The sequence below is a fragment of the Bufo bufo genome, chromosome 2 (genome assembly GCF_905171765.1).
Source record: "Bufo bufo chromosome 2, aBufBuf1.1, whole genome shotgun sequence".
NCBI classification, from domain to species: domain Eukaryota; kingdom Metazoa; phylum Chordata; class Amphibia; order Anura; family Bufonidae; genus Bufo; species Bufo bufo.
This window is the reverse complement of record NC_053390.1, coordinates 245905090-245918892: the sequence shown is the minus strand read 5'-3', so window position 1 is coordinate 245918892 and position 13803 is coordinate 245905090. Positions and strand designations below refer to the sequence as shown.

The 13803-nt window shown below is 44.1% G+C and overlaps 1 protein-coding gene across 4 annotated transcripts in view; it reads right to left on the bottom strand.

Annotated features, from left to right (window-relative positions):
• ARVCF (ARVCF delta catenin family member) overlaps positions 1 to 13803 on the bottom strand; it is a 357246-nt gene that overhangs the window by 13552 nt on the left and 329891 nt on the right. For all 4 annotated transcript variants that reach the window (XM_040416314.1, XM_040416315.1, XM_040416311.1 and 1 more), the window contains one exon: positions 640 to 767. In XM_040416314.1, coding sequence (XP_040272248.1) covers positions 640 to 767 — 128 coding nt within the window. The remainder of the gene's footprint in view (positions 1 to 639; positions 768 to 13803) is intronic.

The window sequence follows — 13803 nt, the reverse complement described above, 5'->3', positions numbered from 1 at the left end:
CAGTTTGTTTAAACCGATTATCTATCCTCTGCATAGATCAGCATCTGACCGGCGGGGGTCCGACACCCGAGACCACCGCCGATCAGCTGTTTGAGAAAGCAGTGGCTCTCCAGCAGCGCCATGGCCTTCTCACTATTTACCGCTGGCCCAGTGACGTCATGACTAGTATCAATGGCCTGGGCGAGGCTACGCTCTGTTCACTTGAACGGAGCTTAGCCCTGCCCAGGCCAGTTGATACTAGTCGTGACGTCACTGGGCCAGCGGTAAACAGTGAGAAGGCTGCGACGCTGCTGGAGCGCCGCTGCCTTCTCAAACCGCTGATCAGCGGGGGTCCCGGGGGTCAGACCCCCGCCGGTAAGATGCCGATGATCTATCCAGAGGATAGATAATCAGTTTAAACAAACTGCAGAACCCCTTTAAAAAGCAAGTGGGTTCATAATGGAAGAGACTAGGTGCCAGCATCATTCTGCAGCTGAGGTTCTTGCATATATCACAACTAACATAATACGATAATAAAAGTTTAAAAGTTATAACAGAGTATTGGAAGAGAGAACATGCATAAAGCACTCAAGACAGCTGATCATCTATGGAGGCCACTACTGGTTGCCCCTGATTTAGATGGGTTAAGTGACCACTTACAGTCCAGTTGCCAGCGCTCAGATTCTGCAATGCTCCCGCTGCTGCCTCCAAGGTGTTGTAGTTTTGGCTTTCAGTCAGTATAGATAAGTAAAGACGTACAACTTCCGGCTGGTACAAAAGTTCAAACCCTTTAAAATGAAAGAAAAATGTTACTATTATTCAACATTATAACATTTTCAGTATTCTGTTAGACAAAGTCAGCAATAACTTTCCCCAAGCTGTGGGGTAGCATTACAGCTGCTAAGAGCCACAGATGCCTGTATAGATTTTAATGGACACTGCACTTAATGGGGTACAGAAAGCACATGCAGCCATCAAATTAACATTACAAAACCTCCTTGTATTAGGTCCAGATGCAATATATCACTTGGAGACTATCAGATGTTCTGGATGAAGGATTCGCATTATCCTCCAACCTAAACGGAGAATCAGGGGGTTCAGGGAGGCTGAAATGACTAGTGGTCAACACACTATGTGCAAACTTAAAGGGGTTGTCAGTTTTTTTTTTGTTCTTTGTATGTTTCTAACTAGGCAAATGAAAGAACTTTACAATTCGCTCACTTTATCTCCAGTGGCTGCTTTCTCAGATTTCACTGAGGGTCACATGACCTGTGATGTCAGCCTCTCCCCCTGCTCTGATGATGTTTCGTGCATGTGTGATAGTTACAACTAAGAATGCTATAGTTCGAAACACGTCAATTGTGCGGTGGTGTAAGGTGGTGTCCAATTTGTTACCGAAAATAAAGACGAAGCAACAAAACTATTTACAAGTGCTGGAACTTTCTTTACATTGTTTAGTGCACAAGCCTGAGAGAGCAGGTATGTGCCTGTACATGAGATGGACACTCCCCCTGCTGCTTATTGGTATCTACCTGGATTCTTAAGGAAAAACATTCAGCCATGAGTCTGTGCAGCTGAAGGGGTTAAGGCTTTACTGAGTAGCTGCAGGCAGTGAGGAGACAAATGCTGGGCACAGAAGCTGACAGAGGAGTTCTGCAGAGCACTGCACAAGAACAGGTAGGGGGAAGATCCTGTGTGTATTAGCAGTGTCATTGTACAGCTGGGACTTGTAGTTCTACACATACAACATACTGCAGAGTCTCCCAGCAGGCAGACATGTCACTCAGGGCAGCACTTATATTCACTCCCTTTGCAGAGCAGGCGGATGGGCAGGGATTGTTATTGCAGGTAAACAAAGTGCCAGAAGAGAACCAGGGAAATTAGGAAATCTATATTTTTTGCCTAAAACTTGCTTATCTTGGTTATATATTACTGCCCATATTTACAATGCTATATATTTTTTTTCATAACTCGGACAACCCCTTTGGCCTTTAGGCTACTTTCACACTTGCGTTCAGAGCGGGTCCGTCTGGTATCTGCACAGACTGATCCGCTCCTATAATGCAAACGCTTAGATCCGTTCAGAACGGATCCGTTTGCATTACCATGAAAAAAAAAAAAAAAAAAAAAAAATTTTTTTTTTTTGTTCATGATAATGCAAACGGATCCGTTTTGACTTTACATTGAAAGTCAATGGGGGACGGATCCGTTTGAAAATTGAGCCATACTGTGTCAACTTCAAACGGATCCGTCCCCATTGACTTACATTGTAAGTCTAGACGGATCCGTTTGCCTCCGCACGGCCAGGCGGACACCCGAATGCTGCAAGCAGCGTTCAGGTGTCCGTCTGCTGAGCGGAGCGGAGGACAAACGCTGCCAGACTGATGCATTCTGAGCGGATCCGCGTCTACTCAGAATGCATTAGGGCTGGACGGATCTGTTCGGGGCTGCTTGTGAGAGCCTTCAAACGGAGCTCACAAGAGGAGCCCCGAACGCTAGTGTGAAAGTAGCTAACTGCTGCAATGTGTCTTTCTGTAAATGCTTTGTGAAGACCAATTCTATTTTACAATAACTAGAACGTAAGGCTGAACTCCATAAGGACAAAAAGCTTAGTTTTTTCACAATATTCAATAACGACTTGGCTTTTTCACCACCACATTACCCTATGTAGAATTCAGATACAAGAACATACAGCACAGTGGCCACATGAGGGCAGTAGAAGCGCTGCTAGAAACCTGCTCAAGGTCACAGCCAAGGAAACCAATGCACTCAGCCACTTTGAGATTCCAGTGTTACCACTGTTATCACATAAAGCACCGTAAATATGCCACTGCCTTACTGCTAATATTAAAATACGAACACTGAACTCTCCACAACACAATCTATTACTGAGGAGGCTCACAGGCAGGAAAAACCCACACACAACTCATTTTAGTCAAAGGACAAAGGTTTGCTAGAGCCAAACCAACTACAACCGGTCACTAATGGGAGCCATTTATCTAAGCCAGAAGACAAGCTCTTGGATTTGGCCTTTTTGCTTTAACAAATCACGAACAACCACCATAATACACAAACTGATTAAAAATACAGATGGATGGATTTATCAAGTTTCCCAATATTTATATAGCACCCGCATATTCTGCAGTGCTGTATATAAATCGCAGTTATACCAGTCAGCCCCTCTTCACACCGTCGGGGAAGTGTTGCTGTCTAACTTACTTCTAAATAATGAGGACGATTCCATAAAGTCTATTGAACCAGGATGGCGGTTGAGGGACTTTTAGGGTTTTCTCTCTATTGGTTTTTATTCAACATTTTTCTTTGATAAAGAATGATATGACAGTATGATGTGCACTAAAGTTTGTGAAACATAAGCAGTAGAAGCAGTACATTAGATATCATAGTTGTGGACTATAGCAAGATGTACATGGCAATCCCATCCGAAGAAACCTGTGTATGGGACTCAACACCGATACAGTAGTGTCCCATACAAGTCTGTCGGCGATCTAATACAGCTCCGATGGAACTGTAGATTAGGTGAAATACAAACCACTAGGGGGAAGTGAGAAACGCCTAAAGTCCCCCTTCAAGGGTGCCCATAGACGTTACATGAAAGTAGATCAAACCCATGATTTCAAAATCAGACTAGGTGACTTTTTGCATATAACTGCAGTTGTGACTTTTCCCTAACAGCAGATGTCAGGGGTAAGAAGGATCATGCATGTTAAAAAGGTTCTCAGATTTTTTTTAACTGATCGTGGGGGTTTGTCACCATGGACCCCCACCCATCAGCTCTTTGAGGAGGCGCCGGCTTTCTCACAGCTTTGACTAGCCCTGTGACAATCACATTCATCAGTCACAAAACCCAGGCGCAGCTCAGCCCCATAGAAATGAATGAGGCTGAGCTGCAATACCAAGCACTGCCACTATACTATGTACAGTGCTGTGCATGTTGAGCAGAGAAAAGACAGCGAGGCTAGTGTGGGCGCTGGTGTCTTCTCAAACAGCTGAATTGCAGGTATCCCTGATGGTCGCACCCCCACCGATAAGTTATTGATGAACTTTCCTCTGGATAGTTTTATTATACAAAACAGTGTCAGGCAGCTGCTGCCAAGGCCAATAAGATAATGGGTTGCATCAAAAGGGGCATAGATGCCCGTGATGAGAACATAGTCCTACTACTTTACAAATTATTAGTCAGACCACACATGGAGTACTGTGTACAGTTCTGGGCTCCAGTGAACAAGGCAGACAGAGCTGGAGAGGGTCCAGAGGAGGGCAACTAAAGTAATAACTGGAATGGGGCAACTACAGTACCCTGAAAGATTATCAAAATTAGGGTTATTCACGTTAGAAAAAAGACGACTGAGGGGAGATCTAATTACTATGTATAAATATATCAGGGGTCAGTACAGAGATCTATCCCATCATCTATTTATCCTCAGGACTGTGACTGACGAGGGGACATCCTCTGCGTCTGGAGGAAAGAAGGTTTGTACACAAACATAGAAAAGGATTCTTTACGGTAAGAGCAGTGAGACTATGGAACTCTCTGCCTGAGGAGGTGGTGATGGTGAGTACAATAAAGGAATTCAGGAGGGGCCTGGATGTATTTCTGGAGCGTAATATTACAGGCTACAGCTACTAGACCGGGGTCGTTGATCGAGGGAGTTATTCTGATTGCCTGATTGGAGTCGGGAAGGAATTTTTTATTCCCCTAAAGTGAGGAAAATTGGCTTCTACCTCAGTTTTTTTTTTGCCTTCCTCTGGATCAACTTGCAGGATGACAGGCCGAACTGGATGGACAAATGTCTTTTTTCAGCCTTATGTACTATGTTACACTCACAAGTATCTTGACGAAGCTTAATTGCGAAACCCGGGTCAGGCAGCGTGGAGAACTTTTATCTTGTATCTTTGTGATATGCTTGTTGCAAGTGGATACTTGTGAGTATAATAAACCATTTTATTTAAGTGGACGAGGAAGTGCTTCACTGTTTTGCAAACCCCTTGGTATCCTACAGATTATGTGGATTGAGGGAGCGAGTTCTTGTGAATTCAAGCCCTTTTCTTCCATGTCTGGGTTACCAGAAATGAGCCCTGTGGTGTAAAGATTCAGCAGCACGGTCCTATACAAGCTTTACTGAGAATTAGGCTGCATTCACACGTTCGTGGTGTGTTGCGGACCCATAGAAACACACCAGCCCGGCACCCCCATAGAAATGCCTATTCTTGTCCGCAAGATGCGGACAAGAATAGGACATGCTCTATCTTTTTGTGGAGCTGCAGACCCAAAGATCAGGGCCGTGCTGTCCACATCCATTCCGTCCCCATAGAGAATGAATGGGCACGCACCCGCTCCGCAAAATTGCGGACCCATTTTGCGGACGTGTGAATGGAGCCTTACCTGGTGACTTTGACCCACGTCACTTTTTGGGATCAGCAGCACTAAGATTCCAGGCAACGTATCAGACTTTTACTTTGTGATTTTTATAATCAATGCTAGTGGGGTGACCAATTCTAGGTACCATGTAGTGGCTTTGACGTGCAGCCTTAGTTTGTTTTCTGTATCTGAAGCAGGGAAAAAATTTACTTGGGCCCCCTGGATCCCGCCTTCCCACACCATAGCATGCAATCACGCCCTCCACCACAACACAAAAAAAAAATCCACACACCTGGTAGAGTACAGTGAATGACTGAATACTTCCAGTTCTGAAGACTCCAGCGGCTCAGGATCAATGCTCTGGGCAGCTGGGCTCAGGCTGGAAGTGGACACGGCAGGAAGGAAGGAGACCGGGGCTCGGCTCACCCTAGCATTGCAGTGCACCCCAGCACCCCACAGTATGCAGTATAGCACCCAATAGTATAACAGCACCCCACAGTATATAGTAGAGCAGTATAGCACACCGCAGTATACAGCACCTCACAGTATACAGTAGAGCAGTACAGCATCCCACAGTATACAGCACCCCACAATATACAGTAGCAGTATAGCACCCCACAGTATACAGCATCCCAAAATATACAGCACCCCAAAGTATATAGTAGAGCAGTATAGCACCCCACAGTATACAGCAGCTTACAGTATATTAGCATAACAGCCCCTGCCTTTTCCTGATGTAAAAAAGCTCCACAGTAAGGGCAAACTTCTCCTGCAGCAACACTCCTGGTAGAAAGGTCCTTTGATTACCTCATAGCCATGTGACCAGTAATATTGCTAGGTTACTGGTCACATGGTGATGATGTCATCTAAGGTCCTTTCTCCTAAGAGAATCACAGCTCTCACAGTTCGCTGCCTGGAGTGCCAGCAGGCAGGCATGGCAGCACCATCCTGTGTAGCTGACAGCCTGACACCCAGGGCAGTGGCCGGGAGAGCTCAAGAGGCAGCTGCCTTGGGCCCCCACCAGGAGCAACTGGGCCCGGGGCAGCTGCCCTTTTGCCCCTTGTTAAAGACGGCCCTGATATGAAGCTATAAAGTGGCATAGCTATAAATCACATATTCTACAATACACAAAGTTGCCCCAGGAAGGGAAAGGTGACCAAGTTTAATAGTTGTCTGTAAGACCACATGTACACAGCAGTGAACAGCATCTTGGCATGCTGCGTTTCTGTAGCAAATTTGCCGGTAACGCTTCTTCCTTTGTGCTAACGTTTCTGGATCTCTAGGGTAGACCACAAGCAATGATAATGACGTTTAACATTTATGCCATAACCCTGAATAATATACATACATTTTGACAACCCCTAGATATACTGTATTTTTCGCCCTATAAGACGCACCTAGGTTTTTGAGGAGGAAAATAAGAAAAATATTAATTTTAAACCAAAAGGTGGGCCTGTGGGTGGCACTGTTATGGGGGCATCTGTGAGTGGCACTGTTATGGGGGCATCTGTGGGTGGCACCGTCATGGGGGCATCTGTGGGTGGCACCGTCATGGGGGCATCTGTGGGTGGCAGATAAATAGCATCTTATGCCATTTGACATCCACAGACACCCCCCTCATAACCGTGTCAGCCACTGTGAATGACCCCCAATACAGGGGGTGGGGGCTGGCATCTACACTAGTTTTTAAATGGCAGCGGGGGCCCAGTGCAGTCATTGTGTTCCATTGCACCGGGCCCCGCTCAATGTACTAATGCCATCTACTGTAACTGCAGGCAGGCAATGGTTAACTATAGATATGTTCGATCCAGCACTGAGCAGCCTGTACTTACAATCATAGCAGGCTGGAGGCTGAAATCAGGGCGGGAGGGAACTGGCAGCGTAACTTCCTACGTCACGTGCCTGCACTGCTTGCTTCATTCATAAAGTGGGCGGAACAGGCACGTGACGTAGGAAGTTACACTGCCAGCCTCCTATGATCGTAAGTACAGGCAGCTAAGTGTTGTATCGAACATATCTATAGTTAACTATTGCCTGCCTGCAGTTACAGTAGATAGCATTAGTACAGTGAGCAGGGCCCAGTGCAATAGAATACAGTGACTGCACCGGGCCCCGCTGTCATTACAAAACTAAAGGCTGGCCCAAAGCTGATACACACAGCGGCCGCGCTGTGCAGCTTGCGGTCGGCGGTGTATCAGTGTAAAAATGGCAGCCTTCACCCCATAAGACGCACTGCATTTTCCTCCCACTTTGGGGGGGGTGGGGGGGAGCTGGGAAGAGTGCGTCTTATAGGGCGAAAAATACGGTAAGTGAACTTCAGTTTGCACAAAGTAATAAAATCAAGGAGTGAGTTTGGAAAGAATATATATAAGAATATACAAGAAGCGTACAAGTTCTAGGTAAGAAGATTGCTTATCTACTTAACCACAATCATGTGGAGGGGGGGGGGGGGCAGAATACATGCAAAGAGAACATATAAATGACATTTATGGAAGAATGACATGGAGACTGTAGAATGGATACAGTGTAATCACTGCACGATACAAACCTATCTCCCCTTGCAATATGTATGTCTTGTACAGGGCTGTGAAGGAGTAAGTGTTGGAGGTAGAAAGGTTTCATTTCCAACTCCAGCTTAAAAATATTAAAATTGTATAATTGATTAAATGCAGAACACCTTCCATATTTATTTTCTTAGGAATTTAGGAACGTTTAGAAATTTTAAGTTATGTTCCATTATGCCAAGACCCCAATTTATCAAAATCGGTTCTCATTACATCAAATAGGACATCATACAGTGGGGGAAATAATTATTTGACCCCTCACTGATTTTGTAAGTTTGTCCAATGACAAAGAAATGAAAAGTCTCAGAACAGTATCATTTCAATGGTAGGTTTATTGTAACAGTGGCAGATAGCACATCAAAAGGAAAATCGAAAAAATAACTTTAAATAAAAGATAGCAACTGATTTGCATTTCATTGAGTGAAATAAGTATTTGAACCCTCTAACAAAAAAAGACTTAATACTTGGTGGAAAAACCCTTGTTTGCAAGCACAGAGGTCAAACGTTTCTTGTAATTGATGACCAAGTTTGCGCACATTTTAGGAGGAATGTTGGTCCACTCCTCTTTGCAGATCATCTCTAAATCCCTAAGGTTTCGAGGCTGTCTCTGTGCAACTCTGAGCTTGAGCTCCCTCCATAGGTTTTCGATTGGATTAAGGTCCGGAGACTGACTAGGCCACTCCATGACCTTAATGTGCTTCTTCTTGAGCCACTCCTTTGTTGCCTTTGCTGTATGTTTTGGGTCATTGTCGTGCTGGAACACCCATCCACGACCCATTTTCAGTTTCCTGGCAGAGGGAAGGAGGTTGTCGCTCAGGATTTCGCGATACATGGCTCCGTCCATTTTCCCGTTTATGCGAATAAGTTGTCCTGTGCCCTTAGCAGAAAAACACCCCCAAAGCAAAATGTTTCCACCCCCATGCTTGACGGTGGGGACGGTGTTTTGGGGGTCATAGGCAGCATTTTTCTTCCTCCAAACACAGCGAGTTCAGTTAATGCCAAAGAGCTCTATTTTGGTCTCATCAGACCACAGCACCTTCTCCCAGTCACTCTCTGAATCATTATGGTGTTCATTGGCAAACTTCAGACGGGCCTGCACATGTGCCTTCCTGAGCAGGGGGACCTTGCGAGCCCTGCAGGATTTTAATCCATTGCGGTGTAATGTGTTTCCAATGGTTTTCTTGGTGACTGTGGTCCCTGCTAATTTGAGGTCATTAACTAACTCCTCCCGTGTAGTTCTAGGATGCTTTTTCACCTTTCTCAGAACCATTGACACCCCACGAGGTGAGATCTTGCGTGGAGCCCCAGAGCGAGGTCGATTGATGGTCATTTTGTGCTCCTTCCATTTTCGAACAATCGCACCAACAGTTGTCACCTTCTCTCCCAGCTTCTTGCTAATGGTTTTGTAGCCCATTCCAGCCTTGTGCAGGTCTACAATTTTGTCTCTGACATCCTTGGACAGCTCTTTGGTCTTTCCCATGTTGGAGAGTTTGGAGTCTGCTTGATTGATTGATTCTGTGGACAGGTGTCTTTTATACAGGTGACTAGTTAAGACAGGTGTCCTTAATGAGGGTGACTAATTGAGTAGAAGTGTCTAACCACTCTGTGGGAGCCAGAACTCTTAATGGTTGGTAGGGGTTCAAATACTTATTTCACTCAATGAAATGCAAATCAGTTGCTATCTTTTATTTAAAGTTTTTTTTTCGATTTTCCTTTTGATGTGCTATCTGCCACTGTTACAATAAACCTACCATTGAAATGATACTGTTCTGAGACTTTTCATTTCTTTGTCATTGGACAAACTTACAAAATCAGTGAGGGGTCAAATAATTATTTCCCCCACTGTATATTAGGCAAAACTTCAGTTTCCTGGCTATTGGCCCCAATGTTGAACATGTTTTTTTTAAAGAAATACACTGGGCAGATTTACTAATACTGTCCAATAGTAAGACAGTGCAAAGACTTCTTGAATGCACAGTGTGTCGCATATTTACAATTTAGAAAAGTTTTTTGTCCAATAAAAATACATTTTATGCTTCAAGTATTGATACATGATGCTGACAACAGTCTGATGTCGCCATCAGGGGACACTTTGAAAGGTTGTATTTGTGAGATGCTATTCAATCTCCTCCAACTTACCCTTTAAAGAAATATAAAAAATTATATGTATATTTTATTTAAAAAAATGTAAACTTTTTTTTTTTTTTTTTAAAGGCAAAATTATGCCCCGTCAGTATAATCAACCCCATTAAACCAGACAGACTAGCTGGTAGGGTTGATCATGCTGATTAAAATGATATATATTTCTTTACTCTGTACCCATCAGCGTGGGCGACACAAGTTGACTTCTCTGTATGCAAATTAGCATTTTTAGCACTGAGGGGTGTGCTGTAGCACTTCGAGCACAGCTACAGCAATGTCCCTATGCTTGCCTAACTCCCCCCCAAACACAGTTGATTGACAGGGCAAGACATCACTGTGGCTGACCAATTTGGCACCTGCTCTATAGATCTACTGCTGCTTGCCAAACAGTGCAGCTCCATAGTGTGCAGGCGCCAATGGAGTCATTGAACCAGGAAGAGGAGGTGGTGCAGCAGATGTATACTGCAGGTGCCGAGTTGAACAGCCATGGCAAAATGAGATGTCTTGCTCTGTCAATCAACTGTTTGAGAGAGTGTTCTGAGCACCAGGGCATTGCTGTGGCTGTGCTCAAAACGCTACGGCCGGCCACTCGATGCTCCAAATGCTAATTTGCATACAGATAAGAGTCCACTTGTCTCACCAACGCTTACAGGTACAGAGGTACAGAGTAAAGAAATATATTGTTTTAATCAGCATGGTCAACCCTACTAGGCAGTATGCCTGGTTTAATAGGGTTGATTATGCTAACAGGGCCACTTAAATATATAAATGTAATTTTAGTATAAAAAGCTAAAAACAACCTTGCTCCACACAATCAACCGGGGAGGTGCATGTATTTTTAGGACTGCTCTTCCCATTACAGCTGTGTCTGAAGGTAGCTCATTGCTATTGTTTGTGTACACAGTCATGGCCCCATTCCCAAGCTCCACATATTTGGGCATAGAGCCACCAAAACAATAGTTTTTACTCAGGCCTCAGTACATGAAACCTCTAGAAGTAGAAGGGTTAATGTTCTGCCTGTTGAGTCTGTTACCAAGGCTATAAATTAACAGAACTCTTTCTGTTCTCTGCCTGCCACTTACAAGCTGACAAAAATCTGCCACGGGTCTTACATGACATGCAAAATCTGAACCCTACTTGATGCAAGTCTCTACATGGCTATATGTATCTACATATTTTATGCACATATGCATGCATTTATAATTCTCACATTTCACATAGAAGACTGTAAAGAAGTGCCACATGCAGCCTTCTAAACCCAACCAAGTACTTTCCAATCAAGGACTATGTAACAACTGGGCGAGGACCTTAAATAAAAGAATCATGGAGGCATCACAAAGACTGCAATCTTATTTAAGTAATATGCACTTATTATATCATCACTTCATACATAACCATTTAAAATGTATCTAAATATTCTGTCTACGTACACTTCATGAGATTTAGGCAAAAGATGCGGTTCTGCGGCCCCGTGTATGTATTAGGGTTGTTTCGATACCATAAAAAAGTATTGAGATACTCAATACCACGCGAAAAAAATAAAACCAAAAAAGCCACGTGCATTCTGCATTTTATGGAACGTCCGGCCAAAATTATAGAACAGTCCGATCCTATTTTTTTTTGGGGGGGGGGGGGGGGGGGGGGGGGGGAAGGTGAAAAATAAATAAATAGCAGCGAATCGCACAGTTTTTATTTCTATTTTTTTTTTTTCTGTTACGGCGTTCACCGCATAGGACCTTTTTTTTAAATATTTTAATAGTTTGGACTTTTCAGACGTGGCGATATGTGATATCATTTATTTATTGTATATGAAATATTGGGAAAGGGGGTAATTTATACTTAATATTTTGAATTTGTTTTACTTTTTATTTAATAACTATTTCTCCCCTTAGGGGCTAGAACCTGGGATCTTTTCATCCCTTGTCCTATTCACCCTAAAATAACTCTCCCTGCTGCCCTGTGCTCTGTGTACACAGCAGCAGGGAGCCAGCTGACTATGGCAACCAGGGCTTTAGTAGCGTCCTGGCTGCCATGGTAACCGATCGGAGCCCCAGGATTACACTGCTGGGGCTCTGATTGGAACTGCCACTGCCACCAAGGATTTTAATACTGAAAGGGGAGGGGGGCACTGCGCCACCAATGATAATATAACTAACATTTAATACCAGCGCATATACAGAATCAGTCAGGAAGAGATTCCATATGGCTTGGTATGAAGATTTATTGCACAGTAGGGTCCAAAGACTTCGGTGGGTGTATGCTCTGTAAAATCTGGCAGCTTGAGCCCCACAGCTGCAGCTTAACCAGTAAATCAGTCATATATCCAAGTTTTTCACCTTTAAAATCTAAAACTTGCTCCCCATGTGGTATACAGAGAACTTTGTTTGCACTAATAGATGCACATCATCCACTAACACACGAGTCACACAAGATATGCCTCCATCACTCAGGATTAGCGCTGGCGCAGCATACCGAAGAGACTTCCATTTCTGTAGCCGAGCGTTGAGGCACAGGCATGATGTAAAGAATAGTGACAATGTGTTTTGTGAAAAGCAGCACGAGGGCATCATTAACATGGTTAGCACAAACCAGGGGCATCCTTACAAGCGCAGGAGTGCTGCTAGCGGCAGTCAGCAGGGGCCATGCGGCATATAGTTGCCATAGTTACCACATGACTAAACCGTACATTAGTACCATATACTGGAACTATCTACACATAACTCACCAAATAAAGCGAGAAGCTGTAGCTCTGGGAATAGTTGCGCGCCTTCATTTGGCTCATTCTAATGACAAAGTTATAGAAATAATCTTACTCTCAGCACGTAGGGCTTACATTCCCTCGTTTCACTTTCCGTAAAAAAATAGCTTCTTGTTTAGTCGAGCCAGAGTCTGGATATATGTCTAAGATCGGCCAGACATCTCTGGATGGCGTTAACTATAATAAACTTTGCAGCCACAATGTAAAATATGTAAGAATGTCTGAGCTGGGGGCAGTGTGGGGTTAGATTATCATCCCCTGCGATCGCTCCAGAAATCTATACTGCATTCTCTTCTCAGGCTGCGTAATTGCTGCAGTGCAGCAAGGGTGAGCTCCAGATATTATACCCCAAGAAGTTACATTCATCGAATACTCGGAACATGCTGAATTATAACCAGGCTCTGAAAACAGAAGCCATTAAAAATATTCTCATTGAAATAACAAGAACAGGACATCGGGGCAGCCGAGATCCAGGTACACAGCTGCATGCCTCAAACTGGATTTTTCAAGTGCCGACTTCAAAGGCAAGAATTCAGTGCTTAAAGATGCACGGGCTGACTACTTTGGTTCCCCTAGCTGGTGGTTAAACCATGCTAATGCCAGCTTGATTTAACATCTGTGGAGCATTGCATTTTAACTGTCTGACCAGGTTGTAAGTTACAGCCGACAACACGCATTCTGATTTTACAGCCACACCCAAAAGAACAATAGATTCCAGATTAAAACCTGCATGTCTTCCCTTACAAATTAAGTCTTCACGGGTCTGAAGGGTGCAACTGCAACCGGGGGAAGGGAGCACATGAGGACGAAGGGAACTGCTGCCTAAACAGAAGGCAAACGAAGTATAACTCCATATACAAATGGTCACATCTTGCTTGGGCCTTTGTTCCATTAATACAGAATTTTTCTTAAAGAGAACCTGTTGCGTCTTCACGGACCTATAACTGGCTGCTTACCTTTACAGCCATCTATACACTGGC